The sequence below is a fragment of the Pavona decussata genome, unplaced genomic scaffold, assembly GCF_977016875.1.
Source record: "Pavona decussata unplaced genomic scaffold, jaPavDecu1.1 SCAFFOLD_67, whole genome shotgun sequence".
Lineage (NCBI taxonomy): Eukaryota > Metazoa > Cnidaria > Anthozoa > Scleractinia > Agariciidae > Pavona > Pavona decussata.
In genome coordinates, this window is record NW_028145486.1 from 2,648,377 (window position 1) to 2,668,862 (window position 20,486).

The 20,486-nt window shown below is 39.1% G+C and overlaps 3 protein-coding genes across 4 annotated transcripts in view; 2 read left to right on the top strand and 1 right to left on the bottom strand.

Annotated features, from left to right (window-relative positions):
- The window catches only part of LOC146478062 (uncharacterized), a 33,221-nt gene extending 25,637 nt beyond the window's left edge, over nt 1–7,584 (top strand). The window contains exon 4 of the mRNA XM_085112807.1: nt 7,224–7,584. The gene's annotated coding sequence lies outside the window, so the exon portion shown is untranslated. The remainder of the gene's footprint in view (nt 1–7,223) is intronic.
- The window catches only part of LOC146478056 (uncharacterized), a 208,781-nt gene that overhangs the window by 116,915 nt on the left and 71,380 nt on the right, over nt 1–20,486 (bottom strand). The gene's annotated exons all lie outside the window — the stretch shown is intronic.
- LOC146478066 (uncharacterized) overlaps nt 9,689–20,486 on the top strand; it is a 73,911-nt gene continuing 63,113 nt past the window's right edge. Inside the window, exons 1-2 of the mRNA XM_085112802.1 lie at nt 9,689–9,815; nt 9,997–10,187. Of these exons, the coding sequence (XP_084968928.1) occupies nt 9,726–9,815; nt 9,997–10,187 (281 nt within the window). The 5' untranslated portion in view covers nt 9,689–9,725. The remainder of the gene's footprint in view (nt 9,816–9,996; nt 10,188–20,486) is intronic.

The window sequence follows — 20,486 nt, forward strand, 5'->3', positions numbered from 1 at the left end:
AAAATCACTCTATCTAAGGAATAGCAAACATTGTATTCTTTACGTGGGCAACTTCAAATGAAAGAATGTTCAGGTCGAGATAAAATATAGTTTGGAAGCAAGCACAAGGGATGTAAAAACGATTGTGAAAGTATCAACTCGAGAAAACGTTGCCTTGTCTTGAACAAGAGTTTTGAAAATGTACTAATTTGCATAATTTCAATCGGGCCATCGGGCACGTTTTGGCCGATTTCGAATTTTCCCAATTTTTGCCAAAATAAAAATTCGCTGGAACTTTTGAATATTATTTTTGAAAATAGTTCACCAAAACGGTCTTTTGGGGCAAATAAAAAAAAATTGGAATTTTTGCTTCTGTCGCCGGATTTTCGAAAGTTACTGACAACGGCTCTTAAAGATGTTAGAAAGAAAAATGGCGACTAATACGAACCTGGAACTCTAACTTGCCCTCAACGTAGTATCCAGCGTTCTCTTAATACGCACGGGTCACAAGTGAACCCCATTCAAGGTGACGAATTTGAGCTATCCCGAGAAGTCCTCTGTCCAAAAAGAAAACAACTTGTAGTCCCAACTGAGTGTACCGTCAAAATCTGAAGTTTTCATTTGTACAAATCGGCTTCCATTAGGCATCAACGAAGAATATAGTTAGCTTTCAGTCGCTCAACAACCACAAGCGATCTCAAAGCAGCTGGCAATACAACAACAATTGCAATTGAAGTGGAAAGTACTAGTATGACGACCACAACAGCAGCCAGATCGGCTATTTTGTGATTAAGGAGCAAATTTCCAAAACTGCTCGTTTAGCATCTGGATTGCGAATAATGATCAGCCACCGCTTCCCAAGCTCCGAGCCATTTTGCGTGACAATAAAGACGACTAAAATGTAATTTTGACTACAAAAGCTTCAATTTCATTGATTGCCGTTCGTTACATAGTAAGTTTTTTTCAAAAGTTGAGATTTTTGAACAGTCAGCACTTTTAAGAAATGCGTTTTCTTCGGAATTTCAAATGAGTTAACTTTTCATTTTTCCAACTTTTCCAGTTCGATTAAAGAGACCTGTCAACCTTTGCATGCAAACCTTGACCAATAAAAAGTCGCCTTTTCGTGTGCGAGCTAATCAGAATTATTCCACCTGGTTTTTGTTTGCGGTTACGCGTCAACATTGCTTTTTCTCGCACTACTTGAACAATGAACATAAACAAGTTTCACGCGAACTAGAAAATAACAGGCGGGAAAACCTATATAATATAAACCTTATTGAACTAGTCAGTTCGGTCTGTATTGGGAAATATTGATCTCGTCCTTTTTTTGGCAAGTTTATGGACCTCGCCTTTGTCTCGGTGCATGAACTTTCAAAAAGAAAAGAACTTTACCAATATTTTCCCAATACGGACCTCACGCTTGTTCAATAACATGTATATATACTGTAAATCCTCGTATAAGCTCCTCCCAATAAACCCCCCCCTATAGCCTCCCCTCTTAAATTAGCGTCAATTTTCAAGAAAGCGCCCCCTCCTTTTTCCCCTAATTTCAGTTTTGGGTAAGTAATGAGACGACAAAGTGGTTGATCGTGTTTGTTATTCGTCACGAGTCATCGGTAATTTAGAGTCTCTTCATATGAGCTCCGTAACCGGGCTGGCCCGGTTTGTTTGACAAATTTTGTAACTCTTTTTCTGCTCATATGGAAAATTTTAGCCCGGTTACCGACATAAAAAAGGGGGCCGATTCTTCGCTTTGGTGTTCTCTTCCTCTGAAGGTTTGCAGAAATCATCCGGCATCTGTGAAGCAAACGTATTTTTTTGTACTGAATTTTTATTAGCGTTGGTTTCAGTCTATTTTAAGTCGTGCCATTAACCGGGCGGAGTGTTCACATGGGAAAGATTTCCAGCCAGGTTACTGACATCTCTAGCGCAAAAACCCAGATCTCGGTAACCGGGATAGGTCGACTTTTCGTTCACAACACATCGAAACGCTCAACCAACCAACCAACCAACTCGGTTGACCGTAGCCGGCGGTTTTGTGCGTTATTTTTTTACGCACAAAACCCCAAGGAAATGCTTACTTATGAAGAGGCCCTCAGACTGAACATTTAATTGCTCTTGACTGCATGCATCAGATTGCAATTCAAGAAATCAGCCTCTTTTCTAACACCGGTCGCATCTTGCAGCTTCCAGTAAAAATGAAATAACAGCCCTCCCCCCGCTTACGTCGCCAGAATCACGCTTCCAGCTTTAGCCTTAATTTGAAAAAAAAAAAACTTCCCGGTGAGTTATCTTTTATTCGAGGACTTGTACTTATGGTTTTTTAGCCACAACAAAAGCAGAAGGATTGGATATGTGATATTCGGCGAATGCGAACAAAACCAATTTTTTTTTCAACTGTTAAACGGATTAAAAAAAAATTGACCTTCTTGTTTACTTCTAAGACTTATCTGATATGTGAAGTGATGGAATCTGTCCATAATCTAGTATCACCCATTCAGTGTGTTCTCTCTCTACGAAATGTTTAGTCCTGGTCCTTCGGGTTATCAAAACAGACAACAATGGACCAAATACTTGACTCTGGATATTCCCTTCCTTGCCTAAACCCACAGTATTTCAAGTTTGCAAGAAGTAGTTTTACATCTGTTTTGGCAGGAAAAAAGTTTATTTCCTTTCCTTTCCCTTTCCTTTTCTGAGCTAATATCAAAGCTCGCATCCAGAAATTGGAAGCAAATTTTTAGCCTGCACAAACCCGAAATTAAAGCAACCATCTGTAACTATCAGTTATCTGGTACCGATGGATTTTCTTGCTGGTTTTTTTTGTTTTTGTTTTGGTACTGTTAGCATGAAAAGGATTAACGAATAAAGAAATAAACATAAAATCCTTTTCGGTTTTATAACAACAAGCGCTCAGACACGTTCAAGTGCATTCCTTTATGATCTGAAAAGAGATACATCACTGCGCTATCGGCAATTTTTTTGTGAGTTAATGTTTTATAAGGTCATGGATTTAGGAAAGAAGGCAAAGGCTTCTTTGTGGGAGATTCTCCGCTGCTTGTTTCATGCAGCGGTAATTGCTTTCCTTTTGTCTTGCATGATTTTCCAGGCTATCTTGTTCATGGATCATTTGGAAATGAAACAGAGATTGGCTGAGATCGAACGAGCGACACCAAAGACGTTATTTACAACAACGGTCAATCACAGGCAGCTGGAAGTGATAAGCTTGATGCTGACGATTTGCACGTACGATTGAGGAGAGCAGTTACCATAAGTCTTCAAAGCCTCGAAAAACGACTGAAAGTTTTGGAAACCAGGTAGTACTCGTCAGTTGTAAAATCAAATCTATTTTCCGAATCGAACTGAGGACTTGCCGTTCCTAGTCAAAGTCAAAATCTTGGCATGTTATCATGACTGAAATGATAATTATTTTTGAGCAATTTTGTAATGTTGCACTTGACCTGAATAAATCAGTTTCATTTGGACTTTAGTGCAGGATATATCGGTGGAAGGGGTGTCGATGGAAGATCTAGATGGGCATGTTCTGCACTTCGAGCGCATCTTCGCCGGGCTACATATACACTGCGCATCAACGCTACTTACATTACTTACTGCTTACTTCTCACCTTACTGGTGCGTATTTCAGTTTCATTAAGGCAAACATCGCCTGAGATATGAACATAACGACCTATTGTAGTTTTTTTAAAATAGGGATGGAGGAGCAGGGATGGCGCAGTGGTGAGAGCACTCGCCTCCCACCAATGTGGCCCGGGTTCGATTCACGTACTCGGCGTCATATGTGGGTTGAGTTTGTTGTTGGTTCTCGTCCTCGCTCCAAGAGGTTTTTTCTCCGGGTACTCCAATTTCCCCCTCTCCTAAAAAAACTAACAGTTCTGAATTCCAATTCTATTTGGAAAGTGTCTCCAATTAGTGCTCTGCACTGAAGACATTGACACTTAGATAAAGTGATTTATTTATTTATTTATTTATTTATTTATTTATCTATTTATTTATTTTTTAATGAAGGAGTCGTAAGATGTGTTTGCGAGTAATCTACACTAGGAAGAATGTTTTAACTCACAACGGCGAAAAGTTGTCTCTGAATGACCGTCAGTGAACACGAGAAGATTTATGTTTAAGTAAACACATTCTTGATCGAAGATACAGGGCGAAGTCTTTAAATGCGCTTTTGTTTTTTGTTTGCTCGTCCATGTCTTTTCATCTCATATATGACCTGTGCACAGTTGTTATCAAGGGAAACCAAATCAGTAACGAGCATGATGTCATTTATGACGTCATCTGTCTACGTACGCCAGAGTCAGCAATGAGCTGTGATCTGACAGTCAGCTGACCTTTTCAGTTGCGATTCCCATGTTTTGAAGATCCTGAAATTAAATTTTACGCCAAACGTTAAAGCATTCTTTTAAGTACTGGTTTCTGTGCACTAGAACAGTAATTTTAAACGAAAACTGGATCTCTATTGCAAAGTTTCTGCTATCTATGGCCATTGATCAGGAAAGTGACCGGCTAATATAGGTGACATTTTCATTTGAAGTACCCCTACAAACCCTTCCCCCCCCCCACCACCAATTTTTTTCAGTAAAGTAAACGAGGCACACTGATTAGTGATAGATTACTTTATTTCATGTGACCTACTGCATTTGAATGTACAATTTCTATTAGTATACTAGTTTTCCTAGGCTATAAAGAAGTCTCATCTTTCTCATGAACGGTCGGCGAGAACCAAGACTGCGTATGTTTGCTGCTTTGCACTTCTGTTATTGCTTGACACAAGCTAACAATACCAACGACAGTGATCTGATTATTACCAAGATAAAGTTCGGTTACCTTTAAGCTTTGCTGATTAATTGCTTCAGATATTTTGATAGCACCAGCATCACTGATCCTATAACAGTCCAGCTTCAGGCTGATCACTTTGCAGCTTGGCTGCGTTAACGCTCCACATAAACTTGAAAGACCGACAACGGTAATCTGATTATGACGCAGATCTAGTGCGGTTACTTTCGCTTTGGCTCGTTCAATACCTGAGATAAACTTGTGACACCGGCATCTGTGATCTGATTATCACTCAAAGGTAATGTACAAACATGAGAGCTTGGTTCTTTCAGTGCCTCACACAGACTGGCCACACCTGTATCGGCAATCTGATTACTATCGAGAGCTAGTTTTGTTTTTGTTTTTTGCAGCTTCAATGAAGGTTGCTTTTAAATTAGGGTTCCTTTTTCTGCTATCTAGATGGAGCTTTCTTACTCCAATATTTCTTACTCCAAAGCTCCAATATTGGGCTAAAAATGATACCAAAAATTATTGCGATACGAAGTTGTCTTCAATTTATTTTTAACTTTGAAATTGTAATTCTGTACTTGATAGCGTTAGCAGCACCTATTGTAAACATGTTTATAAACGATGTTTTATTTTTACTCAGGTGTATCAGCAAATTTTAAGTCTACAAAAAGCTTTTCTTTTGATTGAGTGTATGTATAGTTTAAATATCGATTGTCCAGTTCAAGATGGCTCACATAAAGACGCCATAGAAGGGCTGGTAAATTAAATTCTTTTACTGAATATTACTGTTGTGAGGCCCATTATAGATCTCAAACCTTTTTCCCATATGGAGATCGAAAAAGTTAAATAACGCTTGATAGATTCTTGACTTTCCGAAGCCCCAAAGTAACAAAAAGCTTCAAACTCCTATTACTGTTACTTTTTTGAAAGTACAGCCTTCGATCGAGTTCTTTGCTCTTTTCTCATCTGTTTCTTTATTAGCTGGGTCAGTTTCTGAAAAAACTGTGGCGCTGCATTGGAGGGGTAGCGGTAAAAAATTTTGGTCTCGTCTTCCACTCTGACCAAGGGTCAAGCACTAGAATCTCTTTACAGTGGCCAAATAACCTTGTCAACTCTGGTCATAAAACCAAACATTTGTCTCTTTATTATGCTCACAGGTCGTGACGGACGTGAGGGTAGAAGAGGTCTTGCCGGACCACAAGGTCTTCCTGGACAAAAAGGTATTGCCACAGACAGTCTTCAGCGTAGGCTAAGGTCTAACATTGTGTTTCATGTAGTTTAACTATTACGAATTTGCTCCTATTAACATTTTGACTTAACGTATAAGGAATGTCAATTCCTTAAAATAGCATTAAAACACCACTTCTTTTTTTTTTGACGGGACGCAAGGTAATCAAGGACCTCCTGGGTCCAAAGGACAAAAGGGACAAGAAGGACAGGGGCTTTCTGGAGTGAAGTACGTTAATACGTTAGTTAGTACGTTAAATGGATCACTGCTGTAAATTTCAGTGTTGGAATAGGGGGACGCGTCCTCTTTTTTACAACTACAAAGTAGCCTTGGACGCGTAAGTTTTTTCATGTTTTTTTTTTGTTTCCTTTCAGTCCGGTGTTTTTGAAATATGAAATAGTGGTATTGTTCGAAGGGAGAACTACATAATGAGAATATTTAAGCTACAGAGATTACTTTTAACTGCAGGAATAAATAGTTTAATGTCTCTAATAGTATGTCCTACTGTATTCTACCCAGGGTTCATAGCAGGAGCTTATTACAGTCACAAAGGAGGTGGAGGTGAATACATCTGCCTGCCAAATCAACCCAAATAAGGAAAATACACAAACAGTTTTGAAGGCACTAGAGCCATATATGGGGCAGAGTATGAAGTGAGTTCCTTCAATCCTTTTAACAGAAATGTCGACGACCATGATGCCCCATGTGTCGTGTGCTATGTCAGGTCACCAGCTGATGATCCCGGCAAAGAATGACTGTCCTCATGGATGGACCGAAGAGTATCATGGGTACTTGATGACTGAACATTACGGACATACAATATCACGTAATTATATTTGTGTTGATCAGGAGCCAGAATCAGTTCCAGGAAGTCACAGCAGTCACAGCGGTGCATTGCTGGTCCCCCTGCAGCCAGGCTGTGGGCATTTCTCAGGATGTCCACCTCATTACCACGGTCGAGAGTTAACATGCGCTGTTTGTACAAAGTGAAAGAAAAACTTCAACTTAAACTGCGTGAAACAATGTCACTTCTAGAAATCTAGTATACTTTTTGGTAGTTTTACCTCACAAAAAAGCTGTTAGTCCTGTTACGTTTCACAGACTTTATGGCCAAAGCAACTTTAGTGCCTATATTTGCTTGAAATCATGTTGATATGGTTATCATAACGCAGTCATCTTTGATGATAAATTTGTATTTTTAGGAGTGCCGCAGTTACCATTTGCATATATAATTCTGATTCTGTCGTAGTTTACAGAAGAGACCACTTGACCACTCTCAGCAAGCCAGAAAAGGATCTGATTAGTTTCTGAAATGCGCTGTCTTTACAACCGAAATGTCAAAAAAGCCCAGGCGGCGAAGTGATTACAAGCTGACCAACTTACTACATCTTGTTAAAATGTGACTGTTCCCGTCCGATTAGTGCCGTCCGATTTGGTATCACGTGACGTATAACAAATTTCTGCGTGGGTTATAATTTATTTTTATTCGAAAGCAATTTAATCAGAAGCACTAGTGGCCAACTCTATTAATAGCTTTTATGATTTTACTCAAAATAAAGGTGTGATGAACAGGTCTTTCGTGTGATTTGATAAATAATGCTCGATATACCTCTGGCCCTGGTTGTTCAAGAAGCGGATAACTCTATCCAGTGGATAAATCATGACTATCCTGAGGATAAAATGTACTCCAACCGAATACATTTTATCCGCTGGATAGTGACCTGTCCGCTGTTTGAACAACTGGGGCCTGGTAAAGAGCGAAGCTACGCTCAGGTGATTATTGCCCTAATCTTATCTTAAGCTAAGAGAACCTCATTGCTCTTGTTTTAACAAAATCGTTCTTGGTCCTGATTGATTTATCCCGCACTAATTTAGATACGTAATTATAGCACAATCGTATATTTGCCACTGACCAGTTTTTCGTTACTACAATCCCGGCCAATTGGCTTCGGGACAACAATGTTGAAGTCAATTAACTGTATACAAGATTTTCGAGACATGTTTGACTCGTGACTCTCAACATTGTTTGGGGAGGGAGGAGGGGAAAAAGATTTTTCGTGTTTTAAACTAAAAATCAAAAAAAAAAAACCAAGTGTCCCGAACGTTTTGGCCAGGATTATATACAGATGTAACTGCACACCAATACTACGTGGGAGTCAGACAACGAGTAGCCCCTTAATATATCTTACAGTCAATCCAGGTCACGAGTGAACAGTAATTCCAAGAATGAAATGAACATTCGAATTTCTCTTTGTAATGTCCGACGTGTGAATGAAATGTTGGACATCTCTCTGGAAGTCGTTCCGAAAAAGACACATTAACTGAAAAAAAGATTCAAAATACTTGGGAAACAATTGTTATTCTTGAAATATTCAATTTTGCAATGTAAAGAAAAATTCATAGCTTTATACTGTCAATAAGCTAGGGAAATTTATACGGGAACTCTGAAATCTCGTTGGCGATTTTGAAAAACTGAACTGTAAATTTCAAAACTCCGTTCAAATTTCAAAAATATCGTTCACGCGTGACCTGGGTTGACTGTAAGGATAGTAAAGCGAGTGAACAACAAGGGAACCTGACGAGCAGAGGGAAGTGAAAACAAAAACTATTTTTCGAATGGAAGTTTTTCCTCCAACATAATCTAAACAATATTGGAGCTATTTCTGAATGGTGCTTAAAGCTTCGTCCAGGTTTGCGAGGGATTTTTGGAAAGATTTCCTTGCCCCATAACACCGTTACGCGCTTCGCGTTCCAAGATTTCAATCCCCCTCACCCCCAAAACGAACCAACAAACGAAGGAGTATGAATCAGCCGCACTCTTTACTCCAGTTATTCTGAAGTCCGGTCCCGCACACACGTGTGTAACATTTCGAGAACATGCAACAATCCACGCACAATATCAAGGGCCTTAAAATTGTGTCAAGAGATTCAGAAAAAAGTGGCCCAGATGGTTTATCAATTTGCCAGTCCTTGAAAGTGCCCGAGTCAAAGCTCGTAAGCAGATTAAGGATTAAGACTTCTATTTTTGTTAAGTCTTGGAGTCGTCCATAATCGAGTCACGTCCTTAATATTACTCAAAAATATCAATAATATTGATGCAATTGGTGTGAAAAGGGAGGGGCGTTACTTTGGGCTGTTGGAAACAATCGTTGTTGTTGTTTCGTTTTGTTTTCGTCAAGATCCTTATTCCTATGGCAAGTTCTATCAAGATTCCTCAGTAACGTAATCATGAAAAGTAATAACACTTTAAACGTAGAACAAGTCCAATTGCCTGGGTTAAAGCTCACAAGTAGTAGATTTAAAAAGAATAAGATGTCTTTTTTTGTTTTGAGTTCTGGATTCTTTTCATAATCGAGGCACGTTCTGTATTATTAAAATTGATGGATGGTGTGAAAAAGGAGGGGGCTTTACAGTTAATTGGAACTGTTGGGAGCAATTTTTTTTTCAAGATTTGAAGATTTTTATGGCAAAATCTATCACTGAGCCAAACATATTTAAAAGGGAAAACGCTTTATATGTCTGGGAAATTACATTAAATGAAAAAATTGCTATATTACTATGGATGATTTTCATCATAACTTCCTTCTTTTTACAGAAATCAAAAGCTTACCGGTCGAGTAGTACTTTGAGCTCTGTGACTATGGCTGTTCCGTTTTAGTGGAAACAAACTTAGGGAATTTGCCAAGTTCAGGTGTCAGCCTTGACCCGTTTAAAAATGGGTCTGAGTGTGCGAATGTCAGTTTCCATTTCACAAATAACGCACATTAGCTGGGGCAGACGCGTTCAGGCAGATTTCTTTGCGAAGGTACGGTCAGGAACATATACTAAATCATTTGACCATGGATACGACAACTAAAGAACAAAGAAACAAATTCCGCATCTCCGAGATTCTCCGTTGCTTGGTTTATATAGCAGCGATCATTTTTCTTTTGTCTTGCATGGCTTTCCAAGCTCTCTTTTTCATGGATCATTTACAAATGAAACAGAAATTGGCTACAATGGATGAGAAGGTGACCTCACTCGAACTAGCGACAAGGTCGTTCTTCCCTTCAAGTCCGCCCCAGAATGAAGCCAAAGATACCAAGCGTGGTTTTAAAGATTTACATGTGCGACTGAGGAGGACCGTCGCTTTAAGTCTTCAAAGCCTGGAGAAGCGACTGAAAGTTCTAGAAATCAGGTAAAGCCGAAAGAGTCCATCATAACGAGGGTTAACAGTCTTACGATAGGATAAAATTCCAGAAAAGGCAATTGGGATTTTAATAAGTTGATTCTAGTTTCAAGAAGAAAAATTAGAGTAAACAGCCACTCGTAACCTTTTTAGTTTATATCATACTTCTCCCTGGAATTTGGCTTAATCTGGGTTTTATCTTGTTTTCCTTGGATCATCAAATTCTTAATTCTCCTAACCTGTTTAGCTAAATTTGCTGTTATTAAAGGTGAACGCAATTAATTTGACAATCAGTTGCTGTTTCGAAGTTAAAACAGGCGCTAATTTATTTTCCTCCTTTCAGGGTTCTCAATGACAACAAATCCACTCCAAAAGATGTGCTAGGGACAAGTGTATCATTCAGAGGTTTGTTTGACGGCATTCTTCATGATCAGTTTTTCCAAAAAAAAAAAATTAAACAACTTCTGTTTAAAAAAGACGAGATAACTGTGTGCTCTACTGAGAATTGCGATTTTTGTTGAGCCCTAAAAGTGTATGGGAGGAAAAGGAAGTTTTAATTTTTGTCCCTTTATGTGCTTAAACGTGTAGGCTCCGAAGAGAGGAAGACGTGACTGGCGATCTCGTTGCACCGTTGCGACGTAAGTTGCACGGATCCGGTTGCCTAGTCTAACATACCCTACAATGAAAATGTCTCACAACATTTTTGTTGCAATCACCGTTTCGGGTAGTAGATCCTACTTCTACTTCTCGCAACAGTTGCAGCAAGAACAAATTTGCTAGACATGTTCATGCCCATTTTAGGGCACGTTACACAAGGCAATGATTCGTGAAACTTGTGTACATGTCGCAACAAAGTAGCGAGAAAAAAATACAAGAAATTAAAAATTGCCTAGTGTAGTAGTACTTTTAGTCATTTTTCTAAAGTATGACACTGTGTGCTGTTTGTGCCCTAAACAGCAAACTATAAGATTCCAGCTGCAGGCAAAGGAAGGAAATAATAAATGATTGCAATATTGTTCCTTATAAGACCTCATTTATTTTGACTTCACCATTTCGAAAGGAAGCTAGTCTGCGCTAACCTGTGCCGCTCGATAGCCGCTCTGGGACAAGACTGAAGAACAGAAGAATGTCATTTACAATGCTAATATGGATTGTTTTGTTTTATGCAGGACGGGACGGGAGGGACGGTAGGGATGGTCCTGCAGGTCCCCCGGGACCACCCGGATTACCAGGTAAGTGAAGATGATCGTGGTATAATACGGGTGAAAAATTGGAAAATTGAATGTCTCTGGAAATTCTAAATAAAAATCCTGATTGGTTCGTTTTGATCACGTGGCCTATCTCATTTGCATACTAAGCCACGACGTCATACGTCATTTCTTAAATGATTGACGTCACGATGACGCAATTTAATTGCTCCTGATTGCTCCATTTTGATCACGTGGTACCATCCCTGCAATCTGATTGGTTAGGGACCGAACCAAACCTTTTTACTAAATTACATAAACATCCTCCCAGTTAACATTTCAGTACGTAACATTCAGTAAACATTCAAAAAAAATGCCTGAATCTTACGAGAAACGATGCCGGTAAGCCAAGATATGAATAATGTGGCAGCCAATGCTGACGATCCAAGGATTAATGGGTGCATGGAAAGTGTTTTTTCTTTAAAGATTAATTTTATTTGTAGCTGTGATAAAAATTCGTCTTAAGAGTCCTCGCGTTGAATGCCTTCCTTTTTAAAGTTGGAGATTAAGCTGGTCTCCTCTTGTGGCATAGGAAGAAAAACTTTCTTTGTCTCTGCGAATTAATTATTCAGATGCCGATTCCGCTGAGGTTTCCGTAGAAATAGTCTTTCGAAGTCGTATTTTAGATTGCTATAATTTGTAAGGGGGTTAGTTTTTAAAGAACCTGTGGTGCTGTTTCGGTGGGGAGATGGAAATGAATGTTTGGTTTTACCAATAGTAAATGTGATAAGCTAATTTGGCCACCGTGACGAGATTCGAGTGTGTTGACGTTTCGATCTTTAGTCCGTCGTTGGAGCCATTAATTACCTTATCAACTCTGTTGCTAAATCCAGACATTCGTATTTTAGCCGGATTGACCGAGAGTCCTTAATCCTTATTTCTTTTATTAATTTCTGCAGGTCGCGACGGACGAGAGGGTCTTGTCGGACCACAGGGTCTTCCTGGACCAAAAGGTACTAACGGATTAAACATGAAGAGTAGGTCCTTACTTAGGTTTTGCTTTGGTTATTTTCTGAAATTGGATATCAAGAAAAAAAGAACAAAACTAATGCATTGTTGTCATATATATTCCACTTTTAATACTTCACCTCTACGAGTATATTACGAATTCACAATATGACCAGCTGACAGTTGGCTTGATAGCTCCGTTGGTAGAGCACTACTCCGGTATCGCAGAGGTCATGGGTTCTAATCTCGTTCAAGCCTGCTTATGTTGCGTACATAACTGCGATGGTGATTCACTTAATATTCATACATTGTAATCTAGCATGATGCTGATCAAGACTTTGGACTGGCTTTAGAGGCCATGGTTTTAGACCAGATGTAGTCACTTTGTTATTGATTACGCAATAGTCATAGCAAATTTGACTCATTAAATAGATAAAGACAGGTGTAATACATGAGAAAGTAATCAGTGCTCCGTGTCTTTATGTACAAATATTAAAGTAAACCGCATCTTTGAAATGCTTTAGGTGATGTTGGTCAAAACGGCAGAGAGGGCTCTCAAGGACCACCTGGGCCCAAAGGGCAAAAGGGACTAGAAGGACAGGGGCTGTCTGGAGTGAAGTACGTTCGCTGGGGGCGCACAAACTGCAGTGAAGATGCTCAGGTTGTGTACACAGGTAGGTATGCACTTCTTGTTACTGAATGAATTTTATGACGTTTGTTACTGAAATGAGGAAATGGCAGATAGGGGACAAATATTATAATTACTGATTTTAAGTGGCTTCTGATCGCTACTTATATTTATAGTTTCTCAGCCCGTAGTGTGGTTTGAGGAATATGGAAATTTCTTACAGTCGAACCAGGTCAAGCGTACCCCCCTAGATTCTATTAATGAATCTATTATTTGAAAATTGAACCCGTTAGTCGTTTCAAGTATTCAAATCAAAATTAGATTTCTGATTGGATTATACGAACCAGGGTACAAATAATGCATGAAACCAGAAAACCAGAAAGCCCGCGGGAAAAACCCCTCTCAATATATTCAGAGCGGCAATTCTTGATTTATATAACAGTGGATTTTCCAAAAGACAGATTTCTCGTGATTTACAGCAGTCAACGCGTACTGTCAGAAAGAAAATTCGCCATTTTAAACCGGGCACGGTGGGTCCTGTCGCGTAAATTTAAACTCACTAATGATCACTAAATGAACATTTTACGTTTGTACACTTGCGTTTTTTCCGTTAGTTATTCAAAAACAAAAAGGAAAAAGGATTGAAAGCGTTTTATTATAACAAACGGTTCTCTTTTTGAGGTATATGCAAATTAATTTAGCGAAAAGTATGCGAACTCACAGTGAAAGATGTTCATTTCAGTTGACCTTCGACAATGGCAGCACATGTGTTGCGCTATTCGTCGACGTATAATGGACAGTCTGGTGAAATAATAATATATACCAAACTTTTTCATGCTACAAGGTAGGTAATGCTATACATGAAAGATAAATTGGAATTTTTCAGCCCGACTCATTTGCATCGCTTGACTTTGTGCTCTTGCCATGACCAAATTTGCATAACGAATTATATGAATGTGTCAACAACATGCAGGAACAGTTTGAACGAACGAGCTGTTTCAAATGTACTGTAGTTTGAATTTTACAGGCTATTGCTTTTACTGTTAGCGCGGATCTATGTTCTGCGAATTTTAATTTGATCATTGATTCGCGTTAACAATGAATAAATGAATGCATTCTTTGAAACGACTAATGGGTTCAATTTTCAAATAATCGATCCATTCATAGAGTCTAGGGGGGTACGCTTGACCTGGTTCGACTGTAATAAAAAGACAACAGAGCGGGAGGTCAGTTCGAATCCTGGCCGGACCAACGTCGGACCGGTCCGATCTCAAGTATGGAGACGTTAAAGAACCACTGCCTCGGCTGTGACCACACCCATGTATTATTGGACTTCACATAATCATTATTATCAACTTGCCGTGATTTCGCTGAGAGGGTTCGCAGTGAATGAGACCTCAACCTTGCATAACAATCAGAAGTTGATGGGAATTTGTCGAGTGTTGGAAAAACACTTTGGAACTTTAACGACACATGCAAAAATTGCAGTTATCGGAATATGTACCGACGTCCCAATACTTCTTCTGGGTGTTTATTTCTCCTTTTTCGACCTTTTAACAGAGTATAAAAAAAAATCAAGGGGTCGAGGAGAGGAGAGGGAGGAAAAGGGGAGGGGGGAGGAGGGGGTGGAGATTAATTGAGAAAGGAGAAAGGATGTTTTCAAGTAAATCACCTTACCTCATTCTTCAGGAGCTTGCACAATGACTTATTCAAATGTAACTAGTGTTTACAAACTAAGGAAAAACAATCTAAACGTCGCTTCCTTAGCTTCATCTATTTTTTTTACTGTTATGCCGTACTTAGGGTTCACAGCAGGTGCTCATTACACTCACAAAGGAGGAACGGAATACATCTGTTTGCCAAACCAACCCAAGTATGCAAAATACACCAACCAATTTGAAAGTTCTGGAGCCATATTTGGCGCAGAGTATGAAGTGAGGTCGTTCAATCCTTTCAACAGAAATGTCCACGACCATGATGCACCATGTGTCGTGTGCTATGTCAGGTCACGTGGCACCCAGCTGATGATCCCTGCAAGGAATGACTGTCCTCGTGGATGGACCAAAGAGTATCATGGGTACTTGATGACTCAATATTGGGATTATACAGGAGCGAATTTTATTTGCGTTGATCAGGAACCGGAATCGGTTCCAGGAAGTCACTGCGATCACAAAGGAGCATTACTGTTCCTGGTGCAGGCGAACTGTGGGTATTTGTCAACTTGTCCACCCTATTACCAAGGGCGTGAGCTGACATGCGCAGTGTGTACTAAATGAATTGATTCAAAATGACAGTAAAAATTAAATAATATCTTTGGATCAGGAAATACTTCAGTGACCACAGCCATGGCTAGTCCTACATTATGGTATACATGATTTTGGCCCTGCTAAATGCCATCATTGTAGAAAGAATATCAGACAGTTTGCAAGGACCTAAACTGTTTACTTCCTTTAATTCAGAATTCAGAATGCTGAGAGTATTTCTCTGTTTAAATCTAAATTAAGATCATTTCTCCTAAATGGACTATTCCTGTTTTGAACGTGCTGTTTTATGTTTTTGCTGCCGGTGTGTGTTTGATTGTGTACTTGCTTTTTAACCTAAATTTATTGATAAATTAAATAAGCTACGCTTAAAATAGGGATTTCAAAGTTGTATTTTTTTTTTAGGAGCCTGTAGCTCGTATAAGCCCCAAGGGTTTCTCTATGGGCATCCTCGCCATATTTCAATATACAGTTATCTTGTAACGATGTGCAAGAATAAAAGCAAAAAATAAACTGATACTGAATTGTACGGTCGATTGTTCAAGTAAAGTAATGAACATCAGTGAAGTCGTGTGTAATTTGTCACCCCTTCACATTTATAAAACGACAAAGTAAACACAGTTCAACCACTCCTAAGAGATATACTTTACACCACAGGCCGAACACCTGTCCTAAGGTCATACTGTGGGCTCAAGGTAATCTCGTAACCAGATCTCCCGCGGCTCCGATAGCTCAAAACAGTGAGAATTAGTCCCTTGTTTCCTTTATATCTCCTCTGCTTTGACTTAGAAAGATTAAAAGGGTTCAGTTAAATATATTAGCTGTCTGTAACTTTTTGTATCTTTTGACGTTTTTGATTTGAAGGTATTTCATTTACAGTCGTCCTGATTCACTTCTAATCGCTTTCTATACTTGGAACTTGGGTGTAGTTGAAGTCGTCCCGATGGAGAAAGAGTCCAGAAAGTTACATTCAGTGGTACATGAATTGAGAAATATTCAGTAATAAAGAAGCCAGATTGTTTCGCCTGCAGCCTTCTGCGACCCTTCCATAGCTTTCAGCTGCCGCGTAAGAGTTTGCGAGAGGGCTACAAGGAAAGATCATGGTCGTTTCATTCGGACACTAGTGGCGAGAGCGCGGATTCTGAGAGTGGCTGCGTACCAAGCTTCATGCAGAGGATAGAAAAACTCACCTTCCTCAAATTTGTATTTAGCCCCGTATAGTTTAATTACTAACGTATTGCTTTACGTTCGGTGGTTAGATTTCTTACGTTTGAGGGTTACAAATCCTTACGTTTGGGGGTTACAAATCCTTACGTTTAGGGGTTACATTTCTTACGTTTAAGGGTTACAAATGCTACCGTTCGGGGTTAGATTTCTTACGTTTAGGGGTTACAAATCTTTACGTTTGGGGGTTACATTTCTTACGTTTAGTGGTTACAAATCTTTACGTTTAGGGGTTAGATTTCTTGCGTTTAAGGCTTACAAATCCCTACGTTTGGGTGTTAAATTTCTTACGTTTGGGGGTTAGATTTCTTACGTTTAGTGGTTACAAATCTTTACGTTTAGGGGTTAGATTTCTTGCGTTTAAGGCTTACAAATCCCTACGTTTGGGTGTTAAATTTCTTACGTTTGGGGGTTAGATTTCTTACGTTTGGGGGTTAAAAATTTTTACGTTTGGGGGTTAGATTTCTTACTTTAGGAGTTACAAATCTTAACGTTCAGGGGTTAGATTTCTTTTGGTTGGAGGTTACAAATCCTTACGCTTGGGGGTTAAATTTTTTTTAAGTTTAAGGGTTACAAATCCTTACGTTTAGCTGTTAGATTTCTTACGTTTGGGGACTACAAATCCTTACGCTTGGTCGTTAGATTTCTTTTGTTTGGGTTTTACAATTCCTTACGTTTGGGGTTAGATTTCTTACGTTTATGGGGTTACAAATCTTTACGTTTGGGAGTTACATTTCTTACGTTTGGGGGTTACAAATCCTTACGTTCAGTGGTTAGATTTCTTAGGTTTTGGGGTTACAAATCCTTACGTTTGGGAGTTAGATTTCTTACGTTTAGTGGTTACAAATCTGTACGTTTAGGAGTTAGATTTCTTACGTTTGGGGGTTACATTTTTTTACGTTTAAGGGTTACAAATCCTTACGTTTAGCTGTTAGGTTTCTTACATTTGGGAACAACAAATCCTTACGCTTGGTGGTTAGATTTCTTTCGTTTGGGTTTTACAATTCCTTACGTTTGGGGGTTAGATTTCTTACGCCGGGTTACAAATCCTTACGATCGGGGGTTACTTTTCCTACGTTCCGGGGTTACAAATCGTTACGTTTGAGGGTTAAAAATCCTTATGTTTGGGGGTTAGATTTCTTACGTTTGGGGGTTACACATTCTTACGTTTGATGGTTACAAATATTTACATTCCGGGGTTAGATTTCTAACGTTTTGTGGTTAGATTTTTTACGTTTGAGGGTTACAAATCCTTACGTTTGGGGGTTACAAATCCTTACGTTTAGGGGTTACATTTCTTACGTTTAAGGGTTACAAATGCTACCGTTCGGGGTTAGATTTCTTACGTTTAGGGGTAACAAATCCTTACGTTCGGGGGTTACATTTCTTACGTTTAGTGGTTACAAATCTTTACGTTTAGGGGTTAGATTTCTTGCGTTTAAGGCTTACAAATCCCTACGTTTGGGTGTTAAATTTCTTACGTTTGGGGGTAGATTTCTTACGTTTAGTGGTTACAAATCTTTACGTTTAGGGGTTAGATTTCTTGCGTTTAAGGCTTACAAATCCCTACGTTTGGGTGTTAAATTTCTTACGTTTGGGGGTAGATTTCTTACGTTTAGTGGTTACAAATCTTTACGTTTAGGGGTTAGATTTCTTGCGTTTAAGGCTTACAAATCCCTACGTTTGGGTGTTAAATTTCTTACGTTTGGGGGTTAGATTTCTTACGTTTGGGGGTTAAAAATTTTTACGTTTGGGGGTTAGATTTCTTACTTTAGGAGTTACAAATCTTAACGTTCAGGAATAAGATTTCTTTTGGTTGGAGGTTACAAATCCTTACGCTTGGGGGTTAAATTTTTTTTAAGTTTAAGGGTTACAAATCCTTACGTTTAGCTGTTAGATTTCTTACGTTTGGGGACTACAAATCCTTACGCTTGGTCGTTAGATTTCTTTTGTTTGGGTTTTACAATTCCTTACGTTTGGGGTTAGATTTCTTACGTTTATGGGGTTACAAATCTTTACGTTTGGGAGTTACATTTCTTACGTTTGGGGGTTACAAATCCTTACGTTCAGTGGTTAGATTTCTTAGGTTTTGGGGTTACAAATCCTTACGTTTGGGAGTTAGATTTCTTACGTTTAGTGGTTACAAATCTGTACGTTTAGGAGTTAGATTTCTTACGTTTGGGGGTTACATTTTTTTACGTTTAAGGGTTACAAATCCTTACGTTTAGCTGTTAGGTTTCTTACATTTGGGAACAACAAATCCTTACGCTTGGTGGTTAGATTTCTTTCGTTTGGGTTTTACAATTCCTTACGTTTGGGGGTTAGATTTCTTACGCCGGGTTACAAATCCTTACGATCGGGGGTTACTTTTCCTACGTTCCGGGGTTACAAATCGTTACCTTTGAGGGTTAAAAATCCTTATGTTTGGGGGTTAGATTTCTTACGTTTGGGGGTTACACATTCTTACGTTTGATGGTTACAAATATTTACATTCCGGGGTTAGATTTCTAACGTTTTGTGGTTAGATTTTTTACGTTTAGGAGTTACAAATCCTTACGTTCGGGGGTTAGATTGCTTACGTTTGGGGGCTCCAAATCCTTAGGTATGGGGGTATAAATCTTTACATTAAAAGGGTTAGAGGTCTTACGTTTGGGGGTTACAAATCCTTCCGCTTGGGGGTTATATTTCTCACGCTTGGGGGTTAGAATACTTACATTTGGGGGTTACAAATTGTTACGTTTGTGGATTAAGAATCCTTAGTTTTTGGTGGTTGGTTTTCTTACGTTTGGGAGTTACAAATCCTTACGTTCGGTTTTTAGATTTCTTACGTTCTGGGGTTACAAATCCATACGTTTAGGGGTTATAAATCCTTACGTTCGGGGGCTAGAATTCTTACGTTTGGGGGTTACAAATTCTTACGTTTGGAGGTTACAAATCCTTACGTTTGGGGGTTAGATATCTTACGTTTGGGGGTTACAAACTCTTACGTTTGAGGGTTACAAATCCTTACGTTTGGGGGATAGATTTCTTACCTTTGGGGGTTACAAATCTTCACGTTTGGGGGTTACAAATCCTTACGTTCGGTTTTTAGATTTCTTACGTTCTGGGGTTACAAATCAATACGTTTAGGGGTTATAAATCCTTACGTTCGGGGGCTAGAATTCTTACGTTTGGGGGTTACAAATCCTTACGTTTGGGGGTTACAAATTCTTACGTTTGGAGTTTACAAATCATTACGTTTGGGGGTTATAAATCCTTACGTTTGGGGATTAGATTTCTTACGTTTGGGAGTTATAAATCCTCACGTTGGGGGGTTAGATTTCTTACGTTTGGGGGTAAATAAATCCTCATGTTTAGGGGTTAGATTTCTTACGTTTAGGGGTTAGATTTCCTACGTTTAAGGGGTTTAAATCCTTACATTTCAGGGTTTGATTTCTTACGTTTAGGGCTTACAAATCCTTAGGTTTGGGGGTTAGATTTCGTACGTTTGGGTGTTTTAAATTCTTACATTTCAGGGTTCGTATTCTTACGTTTAGGGGTTACAAATCCTTACGTTTGGGGGTTCGATTTCTTACGTTTGGGGGTTATAAATCCTCACGTTTGAGGGTTAGATTTCTTACGTTTGGGGGTTATAAATCCTCGCGTTTGTGGGTTAGATTTCTTACCTTTGTGGGTTACAAATCCTTACGTTCGGGGGTTAGATTTCATACGTTTGGGAGTTACAAATCCTTACATTTGGCTGTTAGATATTTTACGTTTATGGGTTACAAATCCTTACTTTTGGGGGTTAGATATTTTTACATTTGGGGGTTAAAAAATCATTACGTTCGGGGGTTAGATTTCTTACGTTTGTTGGTTACAAATTCTTACTTTTGGGGGTTACAAATCCTTACGTTTGGAGGTTAGATTTCTTACGTTTGGGTCTTACAAATCCTCACGTTCGGGGGTATATATTTCTTACGTTTGGAGGTTACAAATCCTTACGTTCGGAGGTTAGATT